Source organism: Vombatus ursinus, unplaced genomic scaffold (genome assembly GCF_900497805.2).
Source record: "Vombatus ursinus unplaced genomic scaffold, bare-nosed wombat genome assembly UNPS02014810.1, whole genome shotgun sequence".
NCBI classification, from domain to species: domain Eukaryota; kingdom Metazoa; phylum Chordata; class Mammalia; order Diprotodontia; family Vombatidae; genus Vombatus; species Vombatus ursinus.
Window position 1 is genome coordinate 39,887,326 of NW_020954588.1, and position 15,253 is coordinate 39,902,578.

General features: G+C 44.3%; 1 protein-coding gene across 2 annotated transcripts in view; it reads left to right on the top strand.

The window, feature by feature from the left end:
• Positions 1 to 15,253, top strand: part of IFT80 (intraflagellar transport 80) — a 125,621-nt gene that overhangs the window by 2,024 nt on the left and 108,344 nt on the right. For both annotated transcript variants that reach the window (XM_027875998.1, XM_027875997.1), the window contains exon 2: positions 11,110 to 11,234. In XM_027875998.1, the coding sequence (XP_027731799.1) occupies positions 11,198 to 11,234 (37 nt within the window). In that variant the 5' untranslated portion in view covers positions 11,110 to 11,197. The remainder of the gene's footprint in view (positions 1 to 11,109; positions 11,235 to 15,253) is intronic.

The window sequence follows — 15,253 nt, forward strand, 5'->3', positions numbered from 1 at the left end:
AGGAGCTGGTATTGGAGCCTTTGGGAATATGCATGGTTAGGCTACTGGAAGGAAAAGTATCTAGGGAGGAAAATGTGAGGGAGGGGAGCTGCTTAATGAAATGAGATGCAAATGACAGAAGAAGGAGAAGGAAGAGGGCGGGGCTCAGTACTAGGTACGAGTCATTGGGGTCCTTCGAAGAGACAGACTGGTTCCAGCCGAGCTAAGAGCAGAGGTCAGCTGCAGGAGGAGGAATTGGAGGGGGCAGCAGGGCATGGATCAGAGTAGGGGTCATGTGGCCTTCTAAATCCTTAAGTGCGACCTTTTGACTGAATCCAAATGTTACAGATTTGTTCTGTAACATTTGGATTCAGTCAAAAGGTCGCACTTAAGGGTCTGGAAAGCCACATGTGCCCTTAAGACCACAGGTTCCCCACCCCTTGATCAGAGAGACATGGGGAGAGACTGAAGATGGTGGAGAAGTTGGGGATAAATGTGGGAGCAAACCCCTTACAGATTTGGGACAGGTTGAGATGAACTGCCCAAATAGTGAGATCAGTTTTAGAGAGCTGTAAGCTGGCTTTCTTCCTTTGAGACTGTTGGAAAGGAAAACTTATTGAAGTTGGGCATTGAGACATGAATTAGTGGGTAGAGAGATGCAAAAAAAATCAGTAAAACATTAAACAATTCACATGTGAGAACAAAAACATTCAGAAGGATATATAAACAGTCAGGACAATTTTATTAATACAATGTTAAATTAATATGCACTTTTGTAAGACAAACCATACATAATTAAAATTTCCTGTTGCTTATACAAGTCTTTTTTTGTTCTTTTAGTCAGTATTTATTAAGTGCCTTCTATATTCTAGGCCCTCTGCTAAACAGAAAGGCAAAAGACTGGCCCTGTCCTCCAGGGCCTCCCAATCTAGTAGGGGTGGGGGTAGTAGGGGAGAGACAGAATGCAAATAAATGACTACAAGCAAGCTATAGACAGGAGAAATTGGATATAATCAACAGAGAGGAGGCACTAGAATTAAAAGGCATTGGGAAAGGCTTTCTGTAGAAGGTGGGGTGTTAGCTGGGACATGAAGGAAGCCAGGAGGTAGAGATGAGGACAGAGGGCATTCCAGGCATAGGGTATGGCATTGAGGATGCCTGGAGCCGAGAGATGGAGTGTCTCATTGGAGGAACAGACAGGAGGCCAGTGTCCCTGGATCTAAGGGTGTGTTGTGGGTTGTAAGATCTAAAAAGAATGAAAAGGGGGTGTGGGGGAGCGGTCATAGGTTATGAATGGTTTTGGATGCCAAATGGATTTTCCATTTGATCCTGGAGATGACAAGGAGCACAATTAGGATTAGAGCTTCTGGAGTTGACTGAATTAGGGGGTGGCGTAATCAGATGTGTGATTTAGGAAGATCACTGTAGAGGCTGGATTGGAGTGGGGAGAGACTTGGGGCAGGCAGACCCCATCTCCCACCTCCCATTGCAGTACTCCAGGCTTGAGGTGATGAGGGCCTGCATCAGAGGGGCGGGGGTATTTTTGTATTCTTTGTATGCTGAACTGTTCATGTTTGATGATTAAGTTCATAATAAAGAAGAACATTTTACAATTAAATTGAACTATGTTGAGGCAAAGATGAGGTAAATTTGGGAGCTCAGGAGGGGGCCCTTGATCTTCATAACATAGAAAGTGAGGTCATCTACTGAGAGAGGTTGACGTTTATGTGTCACTTAGGCCTTGAGAAGATTGAGGAGAGCTTTTGGACACACGTTAAGGCTGGCTTGATTCTGTCCACCCTGCTGGACCCTGTGGGTAGGAAAGACAAAGATGACACTGTCCTTAACATGGGGCTTCTAGTCTGTGGGGGTGTAGAGCACAGATAAGTGTTCACAGGAAATCTGAAAAGGGATGTGAGGAAGCCTCTTGCCAGAGGAGATGGCACCTGACCTGAGCTCGGGCAGCCTGGGCAAAGACCCAAAGTGGAACCTGCCTGGCTGAGCTTAGGGAGCAGCTATTGTAGGAGTAGAGAATGAGGGTATGGAGTAATTGGAAATGTTTGGAGCACGATTGTGGAAAACTTTCAGTGCCACTGATACTCATGTCGTGGGATGGCCTGTGTAGAACTGGCTTATCAGCACATATGTCTTCAACAGGCATTTTGGGTAGATGATGACCTGGCCTCAGAATGCTATGGAAAATGCAGGGCAGCCAGGAGTCAGGAGGACCTGAGTTCAAATGTGACCTCAGGCTCTTACTAGCTAGGTGACCCTGGGCAAGTCACTTAACCTCAATTGCTTAATAACAAAAACAGAAGAATTGTATAGGAGATGGAAAGTAGGCGGGGTTATGTTTGAGGAACTGCACAGTGCTTTAAATGAGCCCTGAGCTTCTTCCTGAAATAAAGGCCCATCTTTTACACTGTGGTATTTTTCTGATATTGCAGCATAGCTACAAGTCATAAAATACCATGATCTCTGGAAAGTTAGTGTCTGGTCACCAAAGAGCAGTGGAGAGGTAGTTGTGCGTAGGCTTTCCAGTTAAGGATTGTGTGGGGTAAGCCACTGGAAGAGGAGATGGGCCTGCCATGCAGTGGGAATGAGGGATGATCAGTGGAAGAAAGCCTTTGTGCTCCACTGGTAGACACATGATGCAGAGACATGGGCAGGAGGGGTTTTTCACCTTTTTGGGTCCTGACCCCCTTTGGCGGTCAGCCTGGAGACACCTCAAACTCCTTGTTTGAATCATGTGTTTAAATGGGTAAAATACATGGGATTGCGAAGTAAACCAATTATGTCAAAATACAGTTATCAAAATATTTTTTTTTAAAAATGACTAAGTTCCTGAAGCCCAATCCTAATCTAGAGCCAGGGAGTCCGTAGGATATGCTCTGGTGGAGAATTTGTTGGAAGATATAGATAAGAGCCATACAGAATGAGATGTTGATGGGTTATTTTTGGAGCAAGTGCCCGTATTGATAAAATCACAAAGTGATCAAAATTTTGGAGTGGAAAATGAATTGGAAATGAAAGATACTGAAATCTGGGAGACCAATTAGTAATCCATTTCAGTGGACCAAGTGAAAAGTGATTATGGCCTGATGTAGAGAAGTAGCCATGTGAGTGGGGAAAAGGGGAAAGATAGGAGAGGGGTTGTGAAGGTAGGATAGACAAAGCTTGGTAATTGATTAGATGTGATGGGCCAAAGAGGAAGAAGGATGAAAGATGTCTGGGTTTGTTAGCAGCGGTACCTCAACAGAAATAGGCAAGCTTATAGGAGAGATGGGTTTAGGGAGAAGGTAATCAGTTAGATTTTGGGTGTATTGAATATGAGATGTTGGTCTTCAGCAGGCAGTTGGCAATACTTGTCATGTGGAATTCAGGAGAGAGTACTACCAGATATGTAAATTCGAAAGTCATCGGTGTAGGGACAACAATTGAACCCATAGGAGTGAATGAAATTACCCAAAAGAGCCAGTCAGCAAGTTTTTATTAAGTGCTGAGGGGTGTGTGGGGTGTTCAGGGATGACTGGCACCTCTGGTGCAAGGACTGCTCATCCACCCTTGGTGTCCACCTGGCACCCAGTTCTCACTTGTGGCTCCAAGAAGCTTGGCAGACGGGCTAAACCAGGTTGTGGGTAACCGACAAACCTCAAACCCGTCAAGGGGTGAAAGGGGTGTCTGCCCCAAGCATTTGAAGACTTCCTCTGTGGAATGGGCAGATAACCATTTGTCCCAGCAGCCGTGGAGGTGATTGAAGTGGGTACTGTGGAGCGCTTGGAGCTTGGTCAGACATTGAAGACACCAAGGTCAGCCACTGCATCCCAGACCATACCAGTCGTCTTGACTTTTGTCTTGCTCCTGAAAGTGACCCTGGGAGAGAGAGTTAGGTTGGTGACTTTGTGCAGCTCTGCCTCACTTAAAATCGAAGGAAAATTAACAACAACGTTAAGTGCTGACCACGTGCCAGATGCTGTGCTAGTTGCTGGGGATCCAAAGAAAGGCAGAGACTTAGTCCCTGCCCACAAAACAGCCAGGGACACTCAGGTGAGCTAGAGTAAGTGGAGGGTATTCTCAGAAGAGAAGATCCTCCCATCCATGGGCCCTGAGAGAGGCCTCCTGCAGAAGGTGGGGTTTGAGTTGAGGGAGACTGTAGGAATCAGGAGGCAGAATGAGCAGGAAGGCTTGTCAGGACAAAAGCGGGGGGTGGTAGGTGGAGTGTGAGGTTTGGGGCAGCAGAGAGGCCGTGCGGCTGAATTGGGCAGCCCGTGGAGGGCAGTAAAGTGTGAAAAAATTGGAGAGGTAGGAAGGGGCCTTCTGTGTCAGACATAGGAATTCATTTGATCCTGCAGGTAATAGCGAGTCACTAGAGCTTATTGAGGAGGATGGTGACGCGGTCAGAATCACATTTGAGGAAGATTACTTTGGCAGCTGAGGAGGGTGGGTTATATTTGAGACCCAAGGCCTGGAGACCAATCGGAAGGTGATTGCAGTAAGTTCAGGGAGGGGGTGATAAGGGCCTGAACTAGGGTGATGGCTGTATGAATGGAGATGTGATGTGAAAAAAATAAAAATGACAAGAATTGGCAGCAGTTTGGATGTTGCGAATGACACCTCAGTGACTTGGGAGGATTGGGTGGGAAATTGGAGGCAAAACGATGAATTCTGTTTTGCACATGTTATGTTGGAGAGGCTTGTGGGAGTCCAGTTCAAGATGTCCAAGGGGCAATTGGTAATGCAGTTCTGGAGCTGAGGAGAGAGACTAGGCTAGCTATGTAGATCTGGGAGCCAACTTCATAGAGATTGGGAGTGAATGGGATGACCAAGTGGGAGAGCATGGAGGGAAAAGAGAAGAGAGCCCAGGAAGGGACCTTGGGGGACACCCACAGTCATGGCTGTGACCTGGATGAGGAACCTGAGGAGGAGGAGTGGTCAGACAGGTAGGAGGAAAGCCAGGAGAGAGCAGTGTCCTGAGATGTAGGGGTGATGAAAAGGTCAGCAGTTGTCAGGTGTTGCAGAAGAGTCAAGAAGGAGGAAGATTGAGACAATACCATTAGATCTGGCAATTAGGATATCATTGGTGACTGTGGAGAGGACAGTTTCAGTTGAAGGATGAGGTCAGAAGCCAACTTGCAGAAGGTGTAGGAGTGAGAAGAGAGGAAAAGGAGGCACCTAGACTACTTACTCAAGGAATAAAGGGGGGGAGGGTAGGAATTGTGGGGGGGGGGGGCGATGGAGGCTAATAGCTAGTGGAGATAGTTGAATCTATTGGGAGTTTTTTGAAAGAAAGGGAGCAGTGGGTATGTTTGTAGGGAAGAGGACGGGAGCTAGTCGTTTGGACAAGAGTGAGGATGCTGGGGAGGATGATCTGCTGGAAGAGATTGGAGGGGGTGGAGCAGCTGTGCCTGGCTTGGAGAAGGCTTGGCCCTGGAGCGAAGGAGACTGATTTCACATTGTTCACCCGCACACACTCCACGTTCCAGCAAAACTGGCTTCCTTGTATGGGACCTTCTGCCTCTGTCCTCTGTGCTGTCTCTTTGTGCCTGGAATGCTCTTCCTCTCCACCTTTGCCTGTTAGAATCTCTAGAGTCTTTTCGAGGGTAGGCTAGGTGTCCTTTCCTGATTTCTCCAAGTATCAACCTCCCTCTCCTATTATTTTTGTGTTTATTTTCTCTATATTTTGTTTTTGACTTATTTGTGGGTATGTTCTTTCTTCCCAGTAGTATACAAGGTCCTTCAGGGCCAGAAATGTGTAGTCTGCCCAGAGCCTGGCATCTAGTATGCATTCCTTAAATGCTTATTGAATTGAATTGAACTCTAGATAATTTCTTAAAGTCTTAAGGATCATACAGACCTACCCTACCTGTAGAAGTGCTTTGTTTCCCCAGTTGTTTGTGTCTTGTCTCCTAATCTGGTTCCCTAAGTATTTATATAAGTGTGACTTTCTCCTAGAGTCGCATGGTCATGGTTCTGCACTGTGCCAAAGAGGGGCCAGTTGTTGCAACCAGGGCCCTAGTCAAAGCAGGTGATGTCCTTTTTGGTGCCTTCTTACTTTACTTTCTGTGTTCCTACTTCTTCAGCCCCGAGGCATTCAGTGCTTTCTAGCTGTCCAAAAGCCCTCCTGTTCTTACAGTGTCTTTCCCAGGTTTGACCTAACTAGGAGTAACCTATAGCCTCACATGAAATCTTATTTCTTCTTCCCACCAATAATCAGACCTCCACTGCCTTTGGTTTAGGTCATAGCAGCAAGATGGAATTTCTGTGGCACTTGTTTTTGTCAGCAGGGGCTTTATTCTTCTTAGCCCCTCCTCATCCCCAGCGCCAGCATAGGACAGGGATCAGCAGTTGGACATTGTGCTAAACTCTTAGCTGACAAGTAATCAGCCCAGTGCTTTTTCTGTCAATAGAATATGCTTGACTAATCTGGCCTTTACCATGGGGATAAATAAATATGTATGTATGTATGTATATACACACACATACACGCACGCTTATTTTTATGTGTGTGTTTATACACAGACATATATACACTCAACATTTGTTCAAGTGAGGGCTATACTTGAACAGATATTAAGATGTTGAACAGGTCTCAGTGGTTATCTGTAGGTTATATACTAAACTTCGTTCTATCTTCATAGATACCTTCATGCCTGTTAGGAGATTTGTGATTTCTATCATCAGTCATTCAGGAAGTGCCATCTATGAGTCAGGTCCGTAAAAATCTTCAGAATATTAGGAAAGAGATGATAATTCTGTTTTTGGTGAGTTGTGGTTAAAATAGCTTTTTACCTTATCTAAAAATTTATGAATAGCATCAATCAATAGCATACTTTGAAATATTTATCAATAAACACCCAAAGCCATACGTACATAAAACTGTATTCAATACCATCACGATTACTGATTTAGAAGATTCTTTGAGTGAGTGAATAAATAAATAAGACATTTATAAACCAATTACTGTGTACAAAGCACTGTATACTTAAAATTAACATTCCCCAAAATCAAGGAAATGTTTAAAGTGCCCCAATCCAGTGCTACATTTGTATTCAGATAGGAAAGCCAGACTGGCCCTGCTCTCAAAGAGCCCACATTCTAATGGAGACAACACCTTGGGAAGGTCCACTGGTCTCTAGGGTGCAGCAGCTAAGGAGATGTTCATGTTTCTTCTTTCATGTAATTTTCACTAAAAAAATTCTTATCAATGTCTGATATTGAAGTACTTGAGTATAGACTCAGTTAAGGATTAGCTTTCCACTTGGAGGAGAGGGTTTGTTTGTTTGTTTTTGAGATTCCATTTTTTAAAACATTCTGTAATAATTTTATTTTATTTTTTTTATTTTTAGCTTTCATTTTTACAAGATTTTGAGTTCCCAACTTTTTTCCCTCCCTCCCCTCTTCTGAAGATGGTACGCAGTTTGATATAGTTTATACATGTGCTGTCATGTAAAACATATTTCCATATTCATCACAGTTGTGGAAGAAGAAACAGGTCAAAAGGAAAAATAAGAATAAATATAAATAAAAAATTTTTAAAAAGGAAAGAACAAAGTAAATGAAAAAAATATGCTTCGATCTGTATTCAGAGTCCATCAGTTCTTTGTCTGGATGTGGATAGCATTTTCCCTTGTGAGTCCTTTGTACTTGTCTTGGATCATTGTATTGCCTAGAAGAGCTGAGTCATTCATAGTTGATCATCACAGAATGTTGTTGATACTGTGTACAATGTGTTCCTGGTTCTGCTCATTTCATTTTGCTTCAGTTTATACAAGTCTTTCCAGGTTTCTGAAGTGTGTCTGTTCATCATTTCTTATTGTACAATAGTATTCCATTACATTCATACACCACAGCTTGTTCAGCCATTCCCCAATTGATGGGCGTCGCCTCAATTTCCAATATTTTGCCACTACAGATAGGGCTGCTATGAATACTTTTGCACATATTGGTCCTTTTCCCTTTTTGGGGGAGGGGCTTTTTGCACTAAGCTTTCATTTGAGGGATCATTTTGTTTAACTTTCACTTTGATGTCTATCGTTAGGGGTTTTTGTACAAATGTAGCATTGGATTGAGGCACTTCAAACATTTCCTTGATTTTGGGGAATGTTAACTTTAAGTAAAAGTCATCTTTGATAGTTTTATGAGGGCTTCTGTGTTTAGTGAGGCGTCACCCCCCCATCTCACCCCAAGTTTGTCCTCCTGCACAGGTGCCTCAGTGATCCTCCCAGGTTCCAGCGCCTGCTGTCTCAGTTCCATGTTGCTACTTGAATCAAATGCAAATGCTTCTGTTTGTGTTTAAGGCCCTTTCCATACTGGCTGTCACCCATCTTTCCAGGCTCCTTGAATGTGACTTTTCTGAACTTAATCTGTGGTTTAGCCAGACTGGCTTTCTTGCTGTCCTCAATGGTGGGTATGCCACCTCTTGCCTCCTTGCCTTTGTGTGATCCATCCCTCATGTGCAATGGAGTCCTCCTTTTGGAATTCCCTGGATTTCCTCCTAGCTTCAGTACTCAAGAATAGATGCCTACCTGACACCTGTCCTGACTCCTCACAGCTGCCAGTGTCTAGGTGTCCTTCTGTGGTTGTGCTGTCTCCCCTTAGGGACCATGGCTCCTTGAGGGTAGCGGCTGTTTGACACTTACCTTTGTGCCCAGCCAAAGACCTGACCCAGGGCAGGTGCTATTTAAATGCTTGTTGATGGGCTGAGGCATCAAGAGGCAGTGGGAGGAGTGCTGGACTTGGAATCGAGGTCCACCTCTGCTGTCAGTGGCAAGTCTCAGGACTTGTCTAGGCCTCCATTTCCTCACCTCTGAAAGGGGGGTGTTAAGCCAGAAGACCTCTTGGGTCTGGGGTATAGTTGTTAGGAGCAACAATGTGGTTTCCTTAAGTAGCTTAGTGTCTTGTCACCCCATAAATGCTGGGCCCTTTATCACCCTTACCCAGGGGGTGACACAGATTTGTACTCCCAGGTCAGGGGTATTCTTGAACCCTGAGCAGATCTGGAGTCATTTAGAACCCACGGAAGTCCAGTTAAGGGCAACGGCCGGCTCATAAAATCTGGCAAGATCCGTAGGTACTCCAGTGGATCTGCTTTGGCCTGAGACTAGGTGGAGTTCTTGTTTATAAAATTCCCCTGTGGGTTTATCTCATGGTGCTTCTGGGGAGTGGCCTAGGAGATTCTAGAAGAAACAAGCCCTCTAAAGACTAAATAAAACAGAACCCATAGGGTTCTCCAAATCTTGGCACTCACTTGGAGGTATCCAACAACATTGCCCAGGGTTGGCTGTGAGTAGAGAGAGATTGCTGAGGTAAATTGCTTCTCTAAGTTGGTCCATGAGACTGTCAGATTATTTCATTTATCTTGTCGAGGGGCAAGACTGGAGCACTTGATATTAATCTGGGTCACTAGCGAGACTTTGTTTTCCTAGTAGTTGTAAGTATGGCTTAGTAAAGCCTCATGCTGTGGGCTTATATGGGTCAGGCTCAATATTGACTCAGTTGTATCCCTCTTGGTCTTGAATTATCCTTAGCCAGAGTTCCCTCCGGGGAAATCTAATAGACCTTTTGTAGCCCATGTCTAAATCTGGATAGATGTCTGTAAGAAGGTTCCAAAATTCCATATAAGTCCTCATGGTAATGCTGAATATTAGATACAGGACAGCATTTATTCCAACTCACAGGAAAATGCAAAAAATGGCATAAGGGGTTTAGAATAGCCCATAAACAGTTGATTCAATTTTCCTACTGGCTCAGATACACTTCCATGTGCTACTTTTATCCCCTAGGTCAGGGGTGGGGAACCTGCGGCCTCGAGGCCACATGTAGCCCTCCAGGTCCTCAAGTGCGACTCTTTGACTGAATCGTGTCCTATGCAGTCCTCCAGAGTTATAATACCATTCTGTGGTTTGAACTCCCCTTACAAGGAAGCTAATGTGGGGTTGATAGAGAGGCACCCCTCCAACATTCTAGTGAATCCCTCTGTCACCCCCAAGAATCCATGTAGTCTGTAGCCTTATGGCACTGTCATAAGGGCATGGACCTCCCTAGAGGGAAACACCGGTCTGGTTTTTTACACGGCTAATCTTCCCATTGAGCCCATACCATCTGAGTAACTCATAGTAATAGCCAAGGGCAAAGTTTGGGTCTTTTGTTTCACTGTCTTGGCTGTCTTTTGCAGGTCCTTCAGCTTAGGGAGTTATTTGTGTGAGCTTCCTCCCTCTAAGAAGCTAGTTGTGGGGGCTTTCTTTGTTTAGAAGGCTAGACCTCTAGCAAGACCTTTAGAAGGTGTTGTAGGGTGGACTTGATTTAGACCAGTCTGGTGTTTCAGGTTCAGAAATGAAACGAAATAAGACCTTGAAGAACCACCCAACAGTCAGAAGAAGAGTTTTACTTAGTTATAGTGTAGAAAGGATGCTCAGCAAGGCCCTAGCATTGATTCAGCTGAGCACAGCTTTCCTGTCTCTGCCGCCATGGTGAGGTGTACTTAGGCTACCAGAAAGCTATGGCAGTGGCTCAGGCCTTAGGAAAAATGGTTACTAACTTCACCCACATGGCAGGTATCGCTCCTACCATACATGTACTCTAAGGTATCCCTAAGGCTAGCTCTGCTCATGAATTTCTCCTTGTCTTACAAGAAGTCTGGATCTCTAAACTCTTAATACTCATCTAAAAGTTTCAGCTTTAGGAATTCTAACCACTTAACAATGAGATTCCCCTCTCTGTACCTCCAGCCTCTTGGGTTTAAGGGTTCTACTTCTGCCTCTCCAAGGGCATGCTCAGGTATTTATGGTCCAGGAGTTCTGTCTTTGGCAGCAACTTTGCTCCAAGGCAGCTCTCAGTGTCTGGAAGTCCAGGCCAATTTTTATCTGGGCTGCTTTCTTGTCTCTTAGTTCATTTTTTGTAGACGTTGCACAAAAGGGTGGCCATGACCCAATATTCATTTGGTGTGAGATAAGATTCCCGTTCTGTAAGCTCACTTAACTGACCAAGAAACTCCTCTGATTGTGTTTGTGTGTATGTGTGTACTTTGCAGTGTTCTGGTGCTCCCTAGGGGATGGTGGAGTAGGATACAAGGAAGTTGTTACAGTCCTCTTATTTTGTTTATTTATGTCAATGTATTTTCTTTTTATGCAGATTTTTGATGCTCTTCAAAGGTCTGTCTGTACAGTGAATGTAGCCAAGCAACTTTTACGTTCATTTGGAAACTGAAAATTTTGAGAAAATGAGACTGAAGATATCACTTCTGAGAGAACCAAAACATATCCTTTGTCCTGTAATAAAACATATTTGGATCTTATCGCTGAATTATTTTACAGTTTTACTTTAATTGTTCTCTTATAGTTGGAAAATCAAGTGCTTTTTCATGTCTCTTTAGTGATAAACTTTAAATATTGTTAAATATTTGTGCTTATATATACTGCAAAATCTTCAGATGAGATTATCAACCATGGATCTAGCTTTAACCTTTTAATTGACATTTTCACCTGTTCCATTTGAGTACTTATTTGGCATAAATAGAATTTTTGTTTAGTCTATCAGGATCATGAGAAAACCTTTGAAAGGAAAACAATTACCCCCTTGTTCCAGGGAAGGTAGGAACCAGTAAGTTTTCCGTCTCTATCAATGATGGAATCTGTTGCCAAGATGCAGTAGGGAATGGAGGAGGAGTCGGGCAGGAAGGGCAGCTGGAGAATCTGTACAGTCATACCTATACAGTGTGGTTTCATGATTTTACGTCATAATGAAGGATCTTCCATACTGAGGTGAGACCCTACGCATCAGAGGTGCTGTCTTCTCTGACACCACTTTCCTTTAGTGGCCACTTAGGAATCTGTCCCAACTCTTTTCATGTCTATTCGTGTTTAATAATTGCCTCCCCTTAGAGCAAAGAGTACGGCTCTGATGTGTCTCTGACACATGAAGTTACTTTGGTCAAGTTACGAGGAGTGTTCTCGAGGATTGTGGGAGCTGGTGTCTGTTATCTTTTTATTTACCTCCATTGCCAGCCCTGCTCATGATTCATAGAGTTTAGAAACAGGGAAGATTTAAATCTCTGCCTTTACCTTTCACATGGAAGAATCTAAGTCTTTTTTAAGTCTGTTCCATTACAGCAGGGCCTTACTCCCTGATTTCTGCAGTGTTTTAATTGCTCTTTTCTGAACCTTTGCTTTGTTATGTTCATACTTTCTGAAACAGAAAAAAGGGGATGTGTGATTCAACAAGACTCTCTTTTCCATAAAACTATAGATTTAACCTGTGATGGGACCATGGAGGTCATATAGTACCCCCTTGTGACTGGTCACCTCTAGGATAAAGCACAGATTCTGCTGGTGGCCGCTTGCCAGTCTGGCTGTCACCTGGTCTGGCCAGACTCGCCTCTTGGCTCTTCCCTGACAGCACTGTTCCATGTTCTGTTTCCTCATGGTTCTCCCCAGTGCCAGGAAGGCTCCTTCACCTGGTTATATCCTAAACTCCATTCAAGGCTCTGCTCCAGACTCGTCTTAGAGGCCTTTCCTGAGCCCTCCTGCTTGTTTGAGCTTTGCTCCTTGTGTTCCCCCTCTTTTGTAGTTAGTGACTGATCTGTGTCCAGCACTTGGGGAGTAAGAGTCTTGCATCTCATAGGGACTTAATAAGTGCTTGTTGGAGTGAATTTGCATTCTTTCACCCCATTTCCACTTCCTCAGTAAGATCTGAGTGCTTCAGATGTGACACAGTGAGCCAATTGGTTGGGAGAAAATGAATGGTTTCAGTGATAATGAGAGAATCAAAGATTCCAGATAGAGGGGAAGGACAAGAGCATTTTTATCAGTGGCAAGAGACTGAAAAGACTGGAATGTTTACAGATAGGAGATTGGGGTTTGGCAAACCCCTGCAGTAACGGAGACCTCTCAGGACAGTGGAAGATGGAGGTTACTCTTCCTCCGTCCTTGTCATCTCTGGTTCAATACCAGGAACTGGTCCATAGAGGCAAGCCAAGGAGCTTGAGAAGGTGTGGCCACTTGTCTTTAGAACTTTTGCCCTGAATAAAGGGTTATCAGTCTTGTTCTCTGCAGTTTTCCTAGAGGTGCACAGAACAATTAACTTGGCAGTGGTAGATGTGGGAAACTGGTCTATGGACAGCTTCCCTTCAATGAAAGCAGCTGTTTCTGTTTAGTTCTTAGTGAATTCCAGTTCAAACATGACTCAGTGTTGGTGCATACCTGTCCTGGGCAAGTTTGATTGATTTTGTGAATACTATACTTAACCTTTCTGGTCAAGTAACACATGAAGCAAAATCATTTATACTTTTTCTTTTACCTTTAATAAATGTCCTCCAGAATTTTGCTGCACATGTAGGGAAACAAAGGGAGTATGCCCTTTGGGGGCCTTGGGGGCCATTACACCCAGTTATCCAGCCTTATGTCAGTCATGAGGATAAGCAGGCACTGTGCTTCTGACCACCCCCGTCTCCTTTCCTGTGTCTCTGGCCTCGTTTGTAGCACCCTTCTTTCCGGGCCTTCCTCGAGGTGCTCAGTGACTGCCTGCTGCTGCTACTGAGCCCTGTGCTTCCTTCTTGTCCAGTTGGGCTTGATTCAGCCAACATTTGTTGAGCACCTACTCTGTGCCATGTTGACCGGTGATAAAAACTGCTGAACTAAACAGCCTGTGTCCTCAGAGAGCTTAGGGGACTGGGTGTGCTGGGAAACAAGGAGCCCTTAGTGGCCGTGTATTCGAAAGTCATTGATCTGCTGGCCATGTAGCCTCATAAGCAAGCTGAGTAGAGCAGAGGCGGCTTTTGAAGTCCCAGGAAGCCGGGTTTCATTCTGGTCTCTCTTACGTATTCCCTGCGTGACTCTGCCGAGCTTCTGAAGAATTACATGCTTTTTTGTAGGATCCCTTCTAACATTCATGAGAGTATTCGAATTTTAAAAGAGAAGGCAAATGTTCATTCCTGGTAGAATCGAGATACTTATAGGTGGGAGGTTTGAGTGTTGGGGAGGCTTCTGAATGTTTCTTGCTTAGGCTACTGCATCTGCTCCTCCCCAAGCCAAAAGAATGAGGGATGACCACTTGGTATCCCTTCTCTGAAAGGCTACATACTCCTACTTTCTGCAGTAGTAAAGCTTTGTCTCTCTTCTTATTACTTGGAAAGCCAGAGACGGGCAGGGTGGATCTGGCTAGTGGTTAGAAGTTTGGGGTTCATACATAGGCAAAGTACTTTGCCAACATTAAAGTCTCATATTAAGCAAATTATTGTTCTCTTCCTGCCATTCATTTAAAAAGTATTCTGTTTACCTCCTTTAACATTGGTAATTGATTTACTTAAATTCAAGTATTAAACATCTGGATTCAGTTTTTTTTATATTTAATTTTAAATCAGTAGACATTAAGCACTGACTGTGTGAATTATTGGCCTAGGTTCTGGAGAGACAAAAATAGGGCAGAAAGACAAAGATAAGAAATTCATCGAGTTGGGGGGCTGGAGAGACACAGAAGCACCCTCTGGTAGGGAAGCCTGAGAAAGAGGTTTTATAGTGGGCCAAGCACTTGGTAGTGGGGATGATTTTAACTTATGGCCCTGTGTGTGACTGGTAAAGTTGCTTCCCTAGGTGGGCTTCTGTTTCCTCATTTGTAAAATAAAGTGTATAAATGAAGACAGAGGTTATTGCTGTGGGGCAGGTGAGAAAACTAGGATCTGTAAAGTAAGAAGGTCATTTGTTAATTGTCTGGAAGGGGGAGTGGGAGGCATAGGTAGTGACTTGAGCTTTTTAAGGTTCACCACTGAATTGGCTACATCAGCCCCTGGAGCAGGAAATGAGTGCTTTCTTGTCGTTGTGGCAAAGATACCCGAGTGGTTTGCCATCTCTTTTTCCAGTTCATTTTTTGGATGAGGAAACTGAGGCAGGCAGGGTTAAGTAAATTGCCTAGGGTCTCACAGCTAGTTTCTGAGGCTGGATTTGAACTCAGGAAGATGAGTCTCTCTGACTCCAGGCCTGGTGCTCTGTGTTCCACGGTGCCACCTAGCAGCCCTGAAATGAGTGCTAGCATGGAATCGGTAAATCGTCTTGACTTGAAACAATTTAAATACATGGGAACTGCGGCTTTAAGATGGCTGCTGCTCACTTTTCACTGTGCTCTTGTGGGAAAAATGGAGAGAGTGGCTTTATACAGGCTACATTGAACAGCAAAACTGCAGATCAACCAGGCTGTGAAGTGGGGTTACAGCAAGGAGAGGGAGTGTATCTAAAAATGCATTTTGTGTGTGTGTGTGTGTGTGTGTGTGTGTGTGTGTGTGTGT